Source organism: Scylla paramamosain, chromosome 36, assembly GCF_035594125.1.
Source record: "Scylla paramamosain isolate STU-SP2022 chromosome 36, ASM3559412v1, whole genome shotgun sequence".
Lineage (NCBI taxonomy): Eukaryota > Metazoa > Arthropoda > Malacostraca > Decapoda > Portunidae > Scylla > Scylla paramamosain.
In genome coordinates this window covers 8,827,926-8,844,407 of record NC_087186.1, presented here as the reverse complement: position 1 = coordinate 8,844,407, position 16,482 = coordinate 8,827,926, and the positions used below count along the sequence as shown (strand labels likewise).

General features: G+C 41.4%; 2 protein-coding genes across 3 annotated transcripts in view; both read left to right on the top strand.

Moving 5' to 3' along the window:
• The window catches only part of LOC135090921 (uncharacterized), a 17,211-nt gene extending 10,552 nt beyond the window's left edge, over nucleotides 1-6,659 (top strand). The window contains exons 13-20 of one of the 2 annotated variants that reach the window (XM_063988108.1): nucleotides 1-6; nucleotides 204-322; nucleotides 438-630; nucleotides 847-1,076; nucleotides 1,265-1,381; nucleotides 1,515-1,660; nucleotides 1,851-1,994; nucleotides 3,004-6,659. The exon at nucleotides 1-6 is cut by the window's left edge and continues 165 nt beyond it. In XM_063988108.1, the coding sequence (XP_063844178.1) occupies nucleotides 1-6; nucleotides 204-322; nucleotides 438-630; nucleotides 847-1,076; nucleotides 1,265-1,381; nucleotides 1,515-1,660; nucleotides 1,851-1,994; nucleotides 3,004-3,236 (1,188 nt within the window). In that variant the 3' untranslated portion in view covers nucleotides 3,237-6,659. The remainder of the gene's footprint in view (nucleotides 7-203; nucleotides 323-437; nucleotides 631-846; nucleotides 1,077-1,264; nucleotides 1,382-1,514; nucleotides 1,661-1,850; nucleotides 1,995-3,003) is intronic. The other variant, XM_063988110.1, reaches the window with a different exon arrangement.
• A 1,510-nt stretch (nucleotides 6,660-8,169) lies between these two features.
• LOC135090919 (uncharacterized) lies at nucleotides 8,170-16,393 on the top strand. The gene is made up of 6 exons (XM_063988106.1): nucleotides 8,170-8,324; nucleotides 9,568-9,860; nucleotides 10,354-10,480; nucleotides 11,288-11,393; nucleotides 11,543-11,668; nucleotides 11,992-16,393. The coding sequence occupies exons 1-6, from the start codon at nucleotides 8,225-8,227 to the stop codon at nucleotides 12,854-12,856; spliced, it is 1,617 nt and encodes a 538-aa protein (XP_063844176.1). The 5' UTR covers nucleotides 8,170-8,224; the 3' UTR covers nucleotides 12,857-16,393.
• Nucleotides 16,394-16,482: the final 89 nt, after the last annotated feature.

Here is a 16,482-nt window from a genome sequence, read left to right as displayed (position 1 = left end):
ATTGAGGTAGGTTTTGGCAACTGTGAGGCAGGTCATAGAATTTACTTTTCAGATCCATTTGTCATTAGTTTTCTCTTTCTGGGCCACATACACACAAACCCTGTTTATATTTTTTATTCTCTTTCTCTGTTATAGATACAAATGCTGTTTTGATCCTGAGCTGGAAATTTAAACTAGCCTGATCTTGTACTGTTATATCCTAGATGTCCTGCAAGCACCAAGGTGGTGGAGAGAGTCTATCCTGCCCAGTGTGTCAAGCCTCACTATCTCCATCAGATCTCATACCTGTGGAGCGAAGGAAGATAGAGAAGCCAAAAGCGAGGTACTGAATGATATTTAAGGTGTTCACTTTCATGTTTCTCCATTAGTGACATAACCTGAACATTGAAACATTGGTTGTGTTGATGTGGTGTCTTGAGTTCCTCTTCCACCTTCAGGATACTGCGGGTTCCCCTGGTGTTCCGCATGGACCAGGAAAGCGACAACAACAACAAACGGTGCATGCAACTTCTTGGCCACCCAGCCTTGCTTGCCCTCCCCTCACGGCTTAGTCCCACCACCCTCACACAGACCCTTGCCCCAAGAATACCTCCAGGCAGCAATTACTCCCTACTGTTTGTGGACGGGAGGGTAAGTGACTGGAGTGTTCTTTGCTATCTGTGGAATGGCCTAAATGACACCATTTTGCATTTAACATTGTAGGATTCTGTTGTATTCTGAAATTGATTGAAATGCTATAGTCCAGATATTTGGTTCTGTTGAAGTATTTGATAAGTATCATACACTCATACACTTTCTCAAGGTCTTTTCATCAGTAGCACCATATTCAGTTTAATTTCTCCTCAGGGATATAACTGTTCCCGCTGCCTCTTCTCATCCCACTGCCGGGGTTGTGAGGTGCTTGGTGGCTCCGAAGTGGTGCTACAGGCCGGGGACACCCTTTGCGTGCGGTTCACCTCCCTCTCCCCTGAACATCACCAAGCGCTTGCCTCCACTCTTGACCACCTGTCTCTCAATGACCTCCGGCAGAATGTTCCACTTACCCTTTATGACTGTCTGCGAGCCTTCACACAGAGGTATGGAGGACACTGATGGAAATTTTTGCAGCATTTTTTATTTTATCAGAACATAGATAATTGCAGAGTATTCCTCATGTATACCTACTTTAGTGAGAGGAAACTCACTTAAATAAACATTACTATCTTCTTACTGAAGTTATTCCATATGAAACAGTGTAGTACAACATTACTCCATTCATCTTCAGTGAGACTTTGGAGGAAGCTGACTCATGGTTCTGTCCAGTGTGTGACCGCAAGCAACAGGCAACCAAAACCATATCAGTGTGGCGCTTCCCTCCCTACCTCATCTTGCACCTGGAAAGGTGAGAAATTTTGTGACTTCAACTTGAAGTGCTGTGGTAACTGAAAGCACTACATAAATGTAAGAAATTTCACATGCACCCAAATTAAGTATTCACTGATATAAGAGGCTAACATTGACGTTGTCAATTGCAGATTCTTATTTCACGGCACAATGAGCACAAAGCTCGATGACAAAGTGATCTTCCCTCTAGACGGGCTGGACCTGTCAGATTATGTGGCTGGGGAGACCAATACCAATCAGCAGTATAACCTGTATGCTTGTGTCTGCCACATGGGGGGTAAGTGTCTGCTGAGGATTACATACATACACCAGAAATTTTTGTGTACAAGTGTAGAACAACTGTGTGGAAACAGAATGAGGCATCTGTAGTACACATCTCTGGTATGTGTTAGATAGCTCAGAATGTGTGAGATGAGAGCAACATGCTCTAACCAGCCATGTCTCTTGCTTTCCCCTGCCTGTCACAGTGGCCCAGGCAGGGCATTACACAGCCTTTGCCCGAAGTCCTGTCACAGGAGAGTGGCACTACTTCAATGATGACTCGGTGACAAGACAGAAGCCTCGGGAAGAAGAATACTCCACATCTTACCTCCTCTTTTACCACAGGCAAGGTGTGTTCTGTTTTTATTTTTCAGTTGCTAAGAAGTATCACCTCATTTATTGTTTTTGGTACTTTTGTCTTTTTTGGGGGGGATTTAACCACCAAAGAGTGGCTGACAGGAATTTCAGCTCCTCAGAGGATGGCAGGGTATGGGAATAACCCCCTCCTCTGATGGCTGATGGCAACCCTTGTCTTTTGTTTCCCTCAACTCCCACCGTATAACTGACCATAGAAATAGGAGATGCTGAAAGCTATTTCCGTATCCAGTTAGTGGATGAAGGGAGCGTGACTAGGATTCCCTGTATCTCTACTCCTATTATTGGGAAGTTCACTGCATTTTATCTTGGGGAATGTTATGACATATAGGATGGATAAGGCAGTTGCTTTGGTAGTGGAAATACTTTTCGTGGTTGGCTGTGGTGTGGCGTTGGGTGAGGTGTGAGAACAAGTCCAAGGTCAACTGTACCTGCATGAACAGGTTTGCCCCATCATGGCCAGAAGTAGCACCTCTTCCTAACACCACATCTCCACTGTGCTATAACTGAGGGACTTCCAGTTTCTTTTATTTTGTAGAAGAAAGATTGACATTGAAAAAAAGCATTATCAACTATTATGATTTTTTGTCTGAAATTGCCATACAGGGCATTGGTGAAAACACCATTTTTGGAAAAAACTTATCACTGCAGTGCACATGCTGTAGGGGTGTGTTTGTCATCTAGTCCACCTTTAGAGGTCAAATAACTGTCATAAAATATGATGGATGCATGTTTGTAAACTTAATATTGAAACAATAGGATTCATGTTTCACTATCAACCTTTATGTTCTTTTTATTATACATCTTAAGCTTCCTCACACTTTTCTCCTTTGTGAAGCATGTGTGTCTCACTCCCAATCCATGTCTGCAAAAGGTTCTTCCTTGTTTAGTAATAAATTCTGTTCTTTCATTTGTGCTTTGGAATTTCATGGCATGCCACGCAACACTACTTTTATACTGACATCTTTACCCTTCATCCTTCAGGCACAAACTTTGATCTTCACCTGCCCCAACATTTTGCCTTTGTGGAGAGTGGCTTGCCCAAGACCAGCCAGAGAGATGAGGAGGAAGATGTTGGGTGCAGTAGCAGGGCCAGCCCAAGGGACTTCATTGGTCCCCTCCCAGCCCTGAGTGAAGCAGCAGCCCAGGAAGCAGATGAAGGACAGGGACAGGCACCAGTGTTTCAAATCAACAAGATGCCTGACCTGATAAACTAAATACTTGTGTGAGGATTGTGAAGAGAAGGACAATACTTTTGAGGAGTGAGTGTCCTGTGATTAAGGATAGACTGCTGTGAGAAAGGGGTTGTGATGTTGCCATGGTCTCAAGAGTGTAAGGGAAGCTTGTTGTATCACACAAAGAGATAGAGGGATCCTCCTTTGTAAGTGGCAACACTGTTGAAATCTGGCTTCCATTGGACCTGTTAGGAAAACCAGTGAAATATTTTATTATTACTTAACTGTGATGAGGTGCTGCAGAGACCCAAAGAGGAGCCTGATTGACGTGTGAGTCTTGATGGTCAGCCAAATGATGTTAATGTCGATGAATATGATGCTTAACCAGCTAGAACTTGAGAAAGGTTTTTAGGGTGGTCTTGTGATAACTCAAAGGGAAACATGAGGAACATGTTTTCCTTGTAACTTGTATTCTTCACATGTGCCCTGTATGGTGCTTTAGGCTGCTCCCAACAATGTGAAATTCTTGTGTGCTTTTGGTTGCCTCAGATCCCATGAAGATCCACCAACACCTTAACACCATCTCCTCAGAGATGGAACTGTTTGGCCAGAAGAAAGTAGGAAAGTGAAGAAGAGTGAATTGATCACCAAATATATTGGATCTGGTCTTCATACACTTTTCCACATGTCCATTTATATGCCTTTCTGTTGTAAAACTCTCATATCTAGAGGAATTCTGGCAGCCAGCAGCCACACAGCAGTATGCAGTAGCTGGCCAGGATAAGTCTGTTCATAATTTGGTTTCCAGAAAAGACAGAGACAGCAAGGCATGAATCACCCTCTTCCTTAGTCTTTCCTGCTCCCAGGACTGCTTTCATCACCAGCAGGAGATACCCAAGAGATTGGAGCTCTTCACCTGTTGGGCCAGAGCTCATGTTCTTTTGTACTCTGGATAGCATCCTACAGAAGACTACACAGCACTACATCATCATTGTACCAAAGGAAGATCTTGTATATATTCAGGATTGATGACATTGCAAAACACTGACTTGGTACAAGCAGCTGTGTAAACTTTTGGGCTGGGTCTGGGAATTTAATCTTTTCTGTTGTTCCATGAAAGTTCATAAGCCTTGAAACTGGACTTGATGCCTGTCCAGGAGTCAGTCAAACGGCATGTGTGTGTTTATGAACACTGGATCTTGTGTGACTGGCTGTTTGGCCCATAGAAGTGGGCTATCTTTTTCCTCTCCAACTGATGCTTTCCATTCCTAGTCTGGATCCCCTTGCCCTTGCTGCTTGGTGTGAAGATTGAAAATTCAAGATATAATGGTATTAAGGCACAATGACCACCATTGTCCACCATGTATGTGGTGCAGATATCCTCATGTACCCATGTGTAGCAGGAGGGCAAGCATCTTTCTTCAGATTAAGGACTCAGAGACTCAGAGCTTGGTCTTATCTGCCTATGGCCCAGGAACACTCAACAGGCTTGTGTGGCTCTGTTGGATATGAGTGTGAATGGCTGTGTTACCCAGTCCATTGGGTGATTTGTTTTGTCTTTCACTGTCATTTTTTTTTTCTGCCCCCTTCCTTGTGGGAAATGGGGTAATGATGTAGTTTTAAAAAAGAGGCACTTTTATCCAATTAGTCTGTTAGAATGAAGTTATGTTGCATAACACTGCAGTGGATTTTGTCACAAATTAGAAGATCCAGTGAGATATCATCATGAGCATTTTTTTCATATATTGAGTTCAGGGTTTTCTAGTGATGTGCCCCATGATGGGCTGTCAGTGAGCAGTGATGGAGCACTGCCAGACATGACTGGTTTATCTGGACAATGGGTGCAAGGTGACTATTGCTCCAGAGTGGGTGTTTGTTCCTCTTCTGTGATAAAGCGAGAGCTGAAGGATTTTGTTTCTTTTTAGAGTATTGATCTGTTGTGGAGCTGAGAAGCTCCTAAATGGCAATACTGCATTTGTATCCATAGAAGCATTGCGTAGTGGGTAATCAATGTAGTTGTGCATTCAGAGGGTTAAGAGCAAGATGCTAATGACACACACCAGTTACTATGAAAAATAAATTGCTATTTTGTTTGTATTATGCAAATTTTTTGTCCTGTTCAGTACTCTCGTCTTTCACTTGGTATTGCAGAGCTTTAATTACTTATTGAAGTAGTGTACTGTGACTCAAGTATGGATTATGTTGAAAGTGATGGCTAGTGTGTGGTGGTGGTTGTGGTGGTGTGGGACAGGAGTGCAGGGTGGCTGGACCAAGTGCTTTTGCTGCACTGCTGTTGAAGCCTTCTTACTATAGTCATGCGAAGTAATATTTTTAACAATACCTTCAGTGAACTGCATTTGGTTTTAAAAGTATGTGTGTGTGAAGTTTGTGCAATATAATGACTAGATGAAAGTATCCATGTTTAATTTCTGCTGAAATATGTACTATATATTTTTATTTTTATGAAAATTGAAACATTGTCACCAGTGTATCACTGCATAATTTTTGCTTCTGACTAAAAGTGTTTCAATAGGTTGCAGGAACTTGATGCTTTGAATGTTTTACCCATTTTTCTAAAGATTTTCCAGGAATACATTTAGCATCGTAGAACAACTCTGCCACTCGTTTACTGCAACTGTAATTAGCCGTTACCTTAACCCTAGTCTCAGCCATTTCTTGTAATGTTGGATCTGACCAATCACCAGGAAGGGACACACCTCATGGGGCTGGAGAATGTAGGCTACATGGAGGTGTGTCTCATCCTCACCTGTGCCCATGTGGCACAGTCATCTCAGGGAATATGTACCCTAAGCTGCCTCTCTTCCACCAAGACACTGCATCCTGTACATAAGCTGGCCTCCCCTCACTCCCCACCTGCCATGCTGTGTATACTCCAGTCTTATAGTATAGTGCGCTGAGTTGCCCCACAGTACAAACTTGATTACACTCCCTTTTGTATTATTTCCAGTGTTGTTGGTTCGTTTTAAGCTAGCTAGTGACAGCCTTCTCTCCCCCACCACCTCAGTGCTGCTATGTTGTGTGTACTTCATGCAGTGTCCTCATGCAGTTCATGTTAGACCGTGTATCAAGGTATTGGCATCCTTGAAGGCTTTCCAAGCAATTTTATGTCCTGCTTCTGTGTTGTAGTAAGTGATCTTAATACTACCATATTTATTTTGTACAGTGAGAAATGGCTGTTCATTGATTTACAGCTTTGATAATTGTACATACTGTTTTACTACTGTATTGACACTTACTGCGAAACACAATTTTTACTAGTTGTGAATCATTTAGTACGTACCTTGTGTTAGATGTCTGGTTATAAAGTTTAAAAGTTTGTCAGTGTATGAGTGTTTTGTACTGATAATGCTTGACAGGATGTTTACTGTACTGATGTGATGACAGGTTGCCAAGTATAACCGTCAAGAGGAACCTTTCCAAATACACATTTCTGCTGAAACAAAAGTGTGTCTCTTCTTCTGCAATGTGCATGACAGCGATGGCTTTGTGCATGTTGTATGGACTTACAGGGTTGGGAAGCTTGGGGTCAGAGACGCCCAGCAAGCATTGGGAAGTTAGTATTAGGTTACTTCCTTGTCAATATCAAGATAAAGAAACCTAGATTAGGCCTTGCTGTGTCATTACACTATGTTGAGAGCAAGCATTATGCTCTGATGTCTTAAGTTCCTTTACAAAATCTAAGAAGGAAATTCTTAGTAAATTTTAGATATGCCTTGCTAAACCGCGATTTTCTGGTGAGTATTGCAGGATAGGCAAGCTGTGGGTTGGAGACTCCAAACAAACATTTTTAAGTGGAGTGAGGTCTTTAGGTCAGTTTCTCATCAATAACATGGAAAGGAACATCGGGGAAGTCGATTAGGAGTAACTGTAACCTACGATGTACTCAAGATACCTACAGCCTAACCGTGAAGATTCGGTCTTGATCGGCGTTTATATTAAAGTAAAATACGTAAATAAGTAAACTAATTTTAAAAGCTGTAGGCAAACTTGAATTAGCCTGTGAATTTCTCTTTAGCCAGCAGTGCCCCTGAGTGCGGCCATGCAAGGAAGGTGCTACATATCGAGGTAGCTGTTTATCAGCTGTTGACGTACAGCGAAGCTCGACTGAAGGAATGTGTGGGTAATTAAGATATAGAGAAGGCTACCAGCACACATGCAGATCTTGTGCGGCCATTATTTGTTGATGGAAGGTTCTCATTCAATGACATCTCCTAACCCATACTAATTCCCTGCTTTCCAGCTCCTTTCGGTCACAGTCTGGTTCATGATTCTTGCTTAAAAAAAAGTAGCAAGCTGGGAGGAGGCCTCTCTAGACTCCTACATCTGTTTTTAGGTTAGAGTATAACCCAGAGAAAGAAGTCCTTCAGGATACGTGAATGACGCAGTATGAGCTGAACAAGATATGAACAAGTGGACAAAGTTTGTTGATACGGATGTTGGTAGATATTAGCATTACTGCCGCTGCGTAGTTCCTTGCACAATAACGCGTCATGTAATCGTTATATAAGTAAAATACGTTAATCAATACGCATCAGCCACACAAGCAATGCAAAGTACACCGTAAAGAATTCATAATAAAGAACAATGGTGGCAGTGTTCATAAAAAGCCCTTTACGACATCCCGCTTCTGTCAAAGTTTCGCAATAAGTGCCTACGTGCCGCTATTAATCCACTGGCTGGGGATGTTGCTGTCCTTTTAGTAGATATATATATTGAAGAGCTGCGTATTATAGCCACCTTATATGTGTAGTTTATTGTGGAATACTTAATATAACTAGCAAGTACAAAACATCTGGGAGCGACGACCCCCGCGCTGATTCAGTCATCAGCCCAACATCTATCGTGTTCTACGTAATTATTGATGATAAAAATATGAAGTAAGCAGAAACAGATGGAAAATATACCTTAATTACACGCCAACCATATTTTTTGCTGCAATTCTGCAGGATAGAAGTAAGATAGAGGATAATACAGAGGCGGACGATGGACCTTTGCCAACCCAGCTGATTATGGCAGTCTTCCTGGTGAACCACTGCAAGTTTAATGGCTGTGGATTGTCCTTTCCTAACCTTCTAGAGCTCATCCAGCATATCGAGGACACACATATAGGTACAGTGTTTACGTCTGCATGGTCAGCACCCCTGCCTATGCCGTTAGATAGGCAGGAGAGGGGCCTATGGTGGCTGCCCCTCCACACCCTTAGTAGGGGTTTGTTTACATTGTGACTCAGAAAATGGGTTACGCCCCTTAGTAACCCTTTACCTGTCAGGGGGATTCTGAGGCCCTCTCTGGATGTAAGTTTATAATGTGTGTGTTAGTAAGCGGGGGTTAAGTGTGTTTTATCACCCAAGAAAGTTGCACTGTGTACTTCTGGTATATATTAAAGGAGAATGCATTGACGCAGCGCCCCGTTATTGCGACTTTTTTATTATTTTGGTTTATGAGGCGGCTGTGTGAGTCGCACCCGATTTTTATTGGTGTGTTAAGTGTGGGTGTTGGGTGAGTGTTGCAGTGTGCAGGCAATGGGGAAGGCGCGGGTGTGTGAGACTGAGTAACGGTATACTTGGTGCAGTGACCTTCGCCGCCTCGGGTCACCCTCCTCCCCCTGCCGTCATGCCTGCACCTGCTGCCCGTGCTACTCACCTTGACACACCGCCGCACCTCAGTGCTCTCAGGGCACGCTTTCTAGCTCTCTTTAGTGTGTCTCTTAAGGTAGATGGACGAATGATTACATGGGATGGAAATAAACAGTTAAAACTGTGTGGGCATGTCACTTGTTGTGTTATGTGATGGCCAATATTATAAATACAGTTATATATATATATATATATATATATATATATATATATATATATATATATATATATATATATATATATATATATATATATATATATATATATATATATATATATATATATATATATATATATATATATATATATATATATATATATATATATATATATATATATATATATATATATATATATATATATATATATAACAACCAAAAATTTGTAAAACAAAATTTTACTGCAAAATTCAGTGAAGGTAATCTGGGGATATACCTACCCTGCAGCACTAGGCATGTCAAGGTGGAGACAGGTGGCCCACTGTGCATATATAATACACCAGTTAGATCAACCAGAAGGCATGCTCATGAAGTGTTGTGAATGACTGGAAAGATATGTTGGTCATTATCGGCATGTGCAAAATATGAAATAAATAGTAATTCTAAAGGAAGACAAGAAATAAATCATAATATTAATTAAGTATTTGATAGATTTTACAGGAAACACTGTTAAGCAAACCCATAAAAATTGTTGGTTGTCACTCTCTGCATCACCAGAAACTATCACTGATCCAGTCAAGGAGGCTGTGCAGGAGACTCAGCAGCCGTCATGCCTCCCGCTTTCTACAGTGCTGAGGTTTTTCAGCCCTGGTGCCCCAAGAACCATCTCCAGGAAGCATTCCCTCAGCAAGGCAGGTGGTGGCCCAAATGCCAAGGTGCAGAAGCTCTCTCACTCCAAAAGCAATTCCTCCTATAGCAAAACCACCAATGGCAAATCTCCACCTGCCAGCAGCAGTCCCACCTCAGGGACTGCAATCCACCTCACATCCACACTCATCCCCTCAGCTAAGGTTAGATGATTGTGGTGTGGCTTGTCTTCTGCAGTGCATGGAAATACGTGACATTGTGCATAATGATATGATAGTGAGTTTGCTTTCCTGTGCTCATGAGATTTGCTAAAAGTAGTGTCTGTGCCAGGTAGTGTGTTTGACTTATTTATATAGGTTTTTTGCAATGTTATAGGTACGTTATGGTGGTATTATGAATTTGGGATTTATCATCTTACAGTTCAGGCTCTGAATGTTAAAGCTGAAAGAGAGAGAGGGAGAGTTACTATCACTGTTGATAAAATGCTAAATATTCACAGTTATGATTGAGCTTGAAAATGTGAGGAAGCAAAATGGTGAGAGAAAAAATGAGTTGTATCAAATAAAAGGTAAGAAGCAGTAAGTGAAGGCCAGAATATAAATACACATGGTAGATTTTTTTTAGATTATAAGTAAAGGAGATGTGTTAAAAGGCAAAATACAACTGAGTTGGTGAAGATCGAACCACTCATTCTAGCCGAGTGTCGTCTCGAGTCTGGCCAGCTCGAACGGCAGAGGCTCAAGCATGGGAGGCTCCAGCGTGGGAACCCCATCCTCCACACGCGAGAGCACTCCTGTCAGCGCTGTCAGTAACAGCCCCCCAGGTGACAGACATTGCTTTCTCTTATGCATCCTGAAGTTATGCGGAGAAGCTGTGGCCTATAAGAGTCCAGCAGTTGCCTGATCTCTCTGCTCTTTCTAGTGTAGTGGCAGGCAGGGGGAGCCAGGTGGACCCCCTGCATACTGCCGGGAACCCTGGGTGTTGGTGGAACATGCTGGCTTGTTGGGGGAAGTCTTCACTGTGCACAGTAATTCAATATGTTCTAATGGGTGTTTATTCATTGCTTGCATCAGGCTTTTTTTAAGCAGACACTGTGGAACAAAATTCTTATGAAAGATTGGAAGAATTATATTCATGTTTATGGGTTTGAATTCATAAGAAACTTGTTTTATTGTATATCATGTAAAAGAAGATGTGTTGGCTTGGTCATGTTCACTAAGTCTATTGTGATATTCTCATCACTTTATTCATTATGTATATTCTTTCAATTAGAATGCAAGATATTTCATCTGTGTCTGTTTCTGTGAGAATGCAGTCATACATGTATATACATTTTGTATGTATGGCAAACAAACAATATTTTCAGTACAAGTGCATAAGTGATCAACACTACTCATATTTTTGTCTTCAGGACAATTCACATATTGTTGCTTTCTTCCTCTTGGAAGGATTTAAAATTTGTCCACCAACATCATTTTTCCAACTCCTTCTCTAATGAACAATTAGTACTTCTTTTTAAAACTGATGGACATACCCTTCATGAACAAAAACATTGCCTGTTGTTGAGGTGAGTCGCACTTAGCCTGTGTAGTGCCCAGTTCTGTGGCTTCAGTGAACTCTAACATTGCAGTGAGTGATGATGAGGATGCACTCATCAGTGAGAATGAGGACAGCAATGACTCATGGACCACACAGGATGAAATACCAGCTGACCTCATCATCAAGCTGGCAAGCAAGTAAGTGCAGGGTGCTGTAGATGCATGTTTACCAGCTCCTTTTCTTCCTCTTCACTGACTGGAAATTGTGTTTTTACTCTCCCTTCACTCATGTACTGTAATCATTCAGTACTACTAGTCACATGGTCACAAGCCATACTCCTTTTCAGAGGCCACACTGGCAGTAACACTGAGGACAGGCCTTATGTCTGCCCTGTGGTTGGGTGTCGGAAAAGGTACAAAAATATCAATGGGATCAAATACCATGCCAAGAATGCCCACAAAAAAGACAGCAAGTAAGTATCTTCTGCTTGCTGGTATTTACTGAATTTTGTACCTGTATACAATTTCTTTATTTTATATTACCACCCAGGGTGACATTCATTCATACCATGCTTATATCCTCTTTATCAGTTTTTATTCTTGGCTATGATATTCCTCATTCTCTCACTCTTTTTTTTTTTTTATTAGTACAAAGGACCTTATTGTTCTTTCCTCTGTTTGTATACATTTATTGATTGATTAATTGATTTATTGAATGAGGAAAGATAAAAGATTGACATACTTTTAAGTATGACTGAAGAAAGATAAAAGACTGACATACTGTACATTACAACAGAGTGAGGAAGCCATACCGATGTTACTGCGGCAAGAGTTACTGCACCAATCAAGGGCTCAAGGCCCACTGTGGCCAGACTCACAAGAGTGAGAATCTTACTGCTGTCACCACTAACACAGGGGAGGTGCTGCAGGTGCCAGCCAACCAGGTCTCCACTACCAAGAAAGCCATTAGTCTGACCTCAGAGAGTGAAAAGACCATTGGTGACATGGGTGGGACTGATTCAAGTCCCAACCAGATCACTGTCACAGGACAGATTATCAAGGGAGGTTCAGTGGCAGCCTCTAAAGGTGCCACCAACACCACCACCACCACCACCATATCCAGCATCAATTTGTCAGGTCTTCTTGCAGCCAGTGGAGGGAAGCTTGCCTTAAAAGCTCTACCTAATGGTCAGCTGCTCTTTTCACAGCCTCTTGAAGGAAAGATTGCTGCTCTTGTGAAATCTGACCCTGACCATGACTTCTGCAGTGAGGATGGGAAGGGCAACCTTATCCAGCTAAAAACTGATGGTATACAGCAGCTGGAACTTGGCAAAGTGCTCCAAGCTAGTACCAAGTCCTCCCAGCACTCATTGGCAGTTACCACATCCACCATCTCAGTGGCCATTCCAGCCAGCACCCTAAACTCTCTCAAGCATTCCCAACGGATGGGACTGACCTCCTCGGCCATGCTAGCCCGGGCACTCAAGACCCAATTGACCTCCACCCCAGCCAGCCTTCCCTCAGTGGTAGGGCCAGTAGAAGGGCAAGAGGAAGCTGGGATGGTGGGAGGTCAAAGTGTGCTATTAGGGGTCACCATGGAGGAGGGCACTCTATTGGACACTGGTGATGGCACCCTGTCTGAGCTATCCGTCATTGAGTAGAGTTGTTACTACTTAAGGAAGGTGTGTCTGATGGGTATCTTGTGTTTGTTGATTTGTTCTGTTATTTTGGGTGAAAGTGAAAGAGCTTCAGTACCTTATATTTGGCTATACTGGATGTTGGGCTCTCAGGGACAGTGACTGCAGACTGTCATGCATAGGCAGTGGGCCAAGACTAGATGAATGCTGGGTGGAGGGTAGGAGTAGGGGTAGTGGTAGCAGTAGCAGTTAATAGGAGGAGCAACAACACAGGCACGGGATTTAGTCCCTGTTGTGTAGTTTTGCATAATATCTAGTCCAGTCTGAATATCAAATAAGAAGCCTTAGAACATTACATTACTTCACAGCTTCTCCCAGTCTATTTTATCATAGGTGTTGTATCTTGTTAACACTTTGGGTCACACATACATAAGTGTTCTCCATTTGGAGCTCTACGGTACCTGGAAATTCACTATTATCTCCATCCACATTTTGCATGTAAGTATACAGTGGTTTTCATCATTAGAGAATGTTTTGTACAATAAATGTAAATATTGTCCATTTAAACTAATTGACACCATATTAAGTGTCTTAGTCCTAGCAGGCATTACACAGTGAAGCTAAGGCAGTGTTTGGGTGATTCATGTGCATTCCAATAAGTTGTACTTCTGTAAGGGTGAAAATGTGGTGAGTGCAGCACTCTGAGATGAATGAATCACTTGGAGAGATGAGGGTGTGTATATATGTAGGAAAAATGCATATGTGGGATGTGAGAAGGTAGTTCCTTATATTTTGAGAGGAAAAGTTCTATTATTGTTCAAAGAAAAGGAGAAATGGGGCAGTGAAGTGAGAAAAGTGGAGTGCAGGGTTAAAATGTATGCATAGAAGTAAATGGAACTTGTGCAATGTCCATCTCTCTTTGAGATGAGAAACAAGCTTAAGAATTGGGAGATTGAAACTGTTGATATACAAGTCAGTATTTTAGAAGAGATAGCAGATTGAAATTGTGTACCATGGTGTTTTCTAAGTCCTAATGTTTTCTGACGTACATTGGTAACAAAATACGTGTCCATGACTGAGTGAGAGATTGTGATAGCCACCAGTAGCAGCCTCAAGCAAGGTTGCTTTTGTGTTGGCCTTTGGTGGAATGGCAGGTACAAGATGCCGGTGAAGAAAAGAGTAATGTGTGTGTGTGTGTGTGTGTGTGTGTGTGTGTGTGTGTGTGTGCATTTCATTCCTGACTTGTCAAAGGTTCACAGATACAGTGAGCAATAAGCTGCCCTTGTTGCTCAGTAAGTCAGTGTTTGCAGTCTCCATGTTTCAGTGTACATTAGATTCTGTACAACTTACAGATACTGATTTGAACTACATTATGCATCATGTGTTGGTGAATCAGTGTTGTATGATTAAGTTAGTTACAGTTATAAGATGTACTTTTGGAAGATGTATTTGAAACTCTTAAAAGAGGTCATGTCTACATTTTAATTTTATCAGACTTAGATGATTAATGAACAGAAACTGCAAATAGGGAACCTGTCCAGTAAAAGTTAAAAAAAATGATGATCAAGTGAGTAGAGACTTGCCTTGTGTGTTACAGGGTATGTAGATAACCATTAATGGCTGAGCATGTAATGCCATGTGGCCATGTGTATATTTGGTGTGTTCAGTGTTACTGTAAGTGTGGTGTTGGCGCCGAGTGACAGGACACATCCTAGGCTGCCATCCTCCATTGGCAGTGTTTTCTCCCAAAAGGAGAGCAAGCTGGAAAGAGGCCCAATACTGCTGAATGACCTATATACCTGTGTGCCTTAGTAAGCTTTTGAGTTACCACAACCATTGTTAAGCTTCTCACAGTGTGTCCCCAACAGACCAATCCTAATGCTGCAAGGTTACCAGGCAGTGCAGTAAGTTACTCTGTGATGGCTTGCTCACACATAAGTGTTCATGCCTGGCGGGGAGCTGTACTTTATAACATGCCACATAATGGTTTTTCTGCTCATACAAATGTACACAAACTTGGCTCACAAACTGTCGTGATTTGTTCTGCTCGGCTCGTGTTGTCATCTGTGTGTGTCTGTCCAATTATTTTCTTACAGATATTTTATATCCCTGTACATACCTTGTTTACCATGTATATGAAGAGTTTATGTAAATTTAGAGTCTTTTCCTATATTACAATAATGACAAAATTAAATTTCAGAGTAAATGAACTCTGTAGTATGATGTGATTTTGAGGAAAAGTTTAATTTAGCAAATTAGCTCTTGGTGATATGTGTAACTCAGGCTTTTTAGTGCATCCTATTATCCACAAGTTTGGTATCACAGTATTATCTGCAATATCTAAGCTATGGTAATATTAATCTCCTTGCCTTTATTGCCTCAAATGATATACTTAATCTCAGTACTATTTATGATTTTTTCCAGCCAGTATTTGTATTTTCCTCTATTTCATGTTAAACCTTTTACATTTGAAATCTTCTGAATTGGACACACTTCAGATGGCAGTAAAAGTGAATGTATGTTTTCCTGCATCTTGCACCACAGTTACTATTAGTTTGATCATGAGCCAAAATCCTGTTCTCTCTGCAAGCACTTTGAATCATTGACTTATGAGTCTAAAAGCATCTGTGTTGGAATCCATGGCATTGTATAAGAGCAGGTGTTTTATAGACAAGATCAGAATTAATAATTCTCAGGGTTTGCAGAGAAGAGGAAATTTGGCCATGTTTGTACCTGCACAAGGGTTTGGTACACATCACTAAGGTGTGGGGAGCTCTTGGTCCACCTCTTTGGAGCTGAGGCTTCAGACTGGGTGTTGAGCAGGTGTGTCGTGCCAAAGATATCCTTTCTTGCCATGATATTCCTATGGTAGGTGACTTACTTCTTCCATTGTATGTAATACATCACATTTTCTTCATATTTATCTATATATTTAAGTAGTGAAGATGTTCACTATTGCTGTGCCTGATATGATGACATGACATACTGATGATGCTCCTTAATAAACTGTAAACATCACAGTCTCCCATTCCTGATTTGTGTGGAACATTGTAACTCATTTCTCGAGCAATATTCATTACCGCTGGTATGGACTCTGTAGAAATAGTTTATCTAAAATTATACATTTCAGTTTTTTAAAAAGTTACCCACTTGAGAAGAGCTTGGATTGTTAGGTGTTGGCATGACCCCTATCATGTGGTCATAGTTTTCAGTTATTGAAGGTATTAGAATGTGGTACTTGGCACTGGCAGGAGGCACCAAGAGGCATGTGATACGAGATATAGTGTGTGTGGTGGTGTAATTGCTCGGGACGAGTGCCAGATGTTTCATTGCTTGGAATCTTGTTTGTTGTCGGGTGTGTGGCCCTGCTGGCAACTACCTTCTTGTCTCTCTTGTTATACATTTATGTATTTATAATTTAGTTTTATTTAAAGGTTATTGTTATTTTAGTATTATTCTCAGCTCTAGTCATTCTTATGTGTATGGCTTTAATGTTTAAAATTCTTGTTTAATAGAATTTCTATGCGGTATTAAGATTCCTTAAATAAAAATTACTTTATTCCTGATGTTTATGTACCCCTGCATTCTTAATTAACATTTAAAACAGTTTATTCACTGGAAAGTGTCTGATGCCATGAAGCATGAGTCTA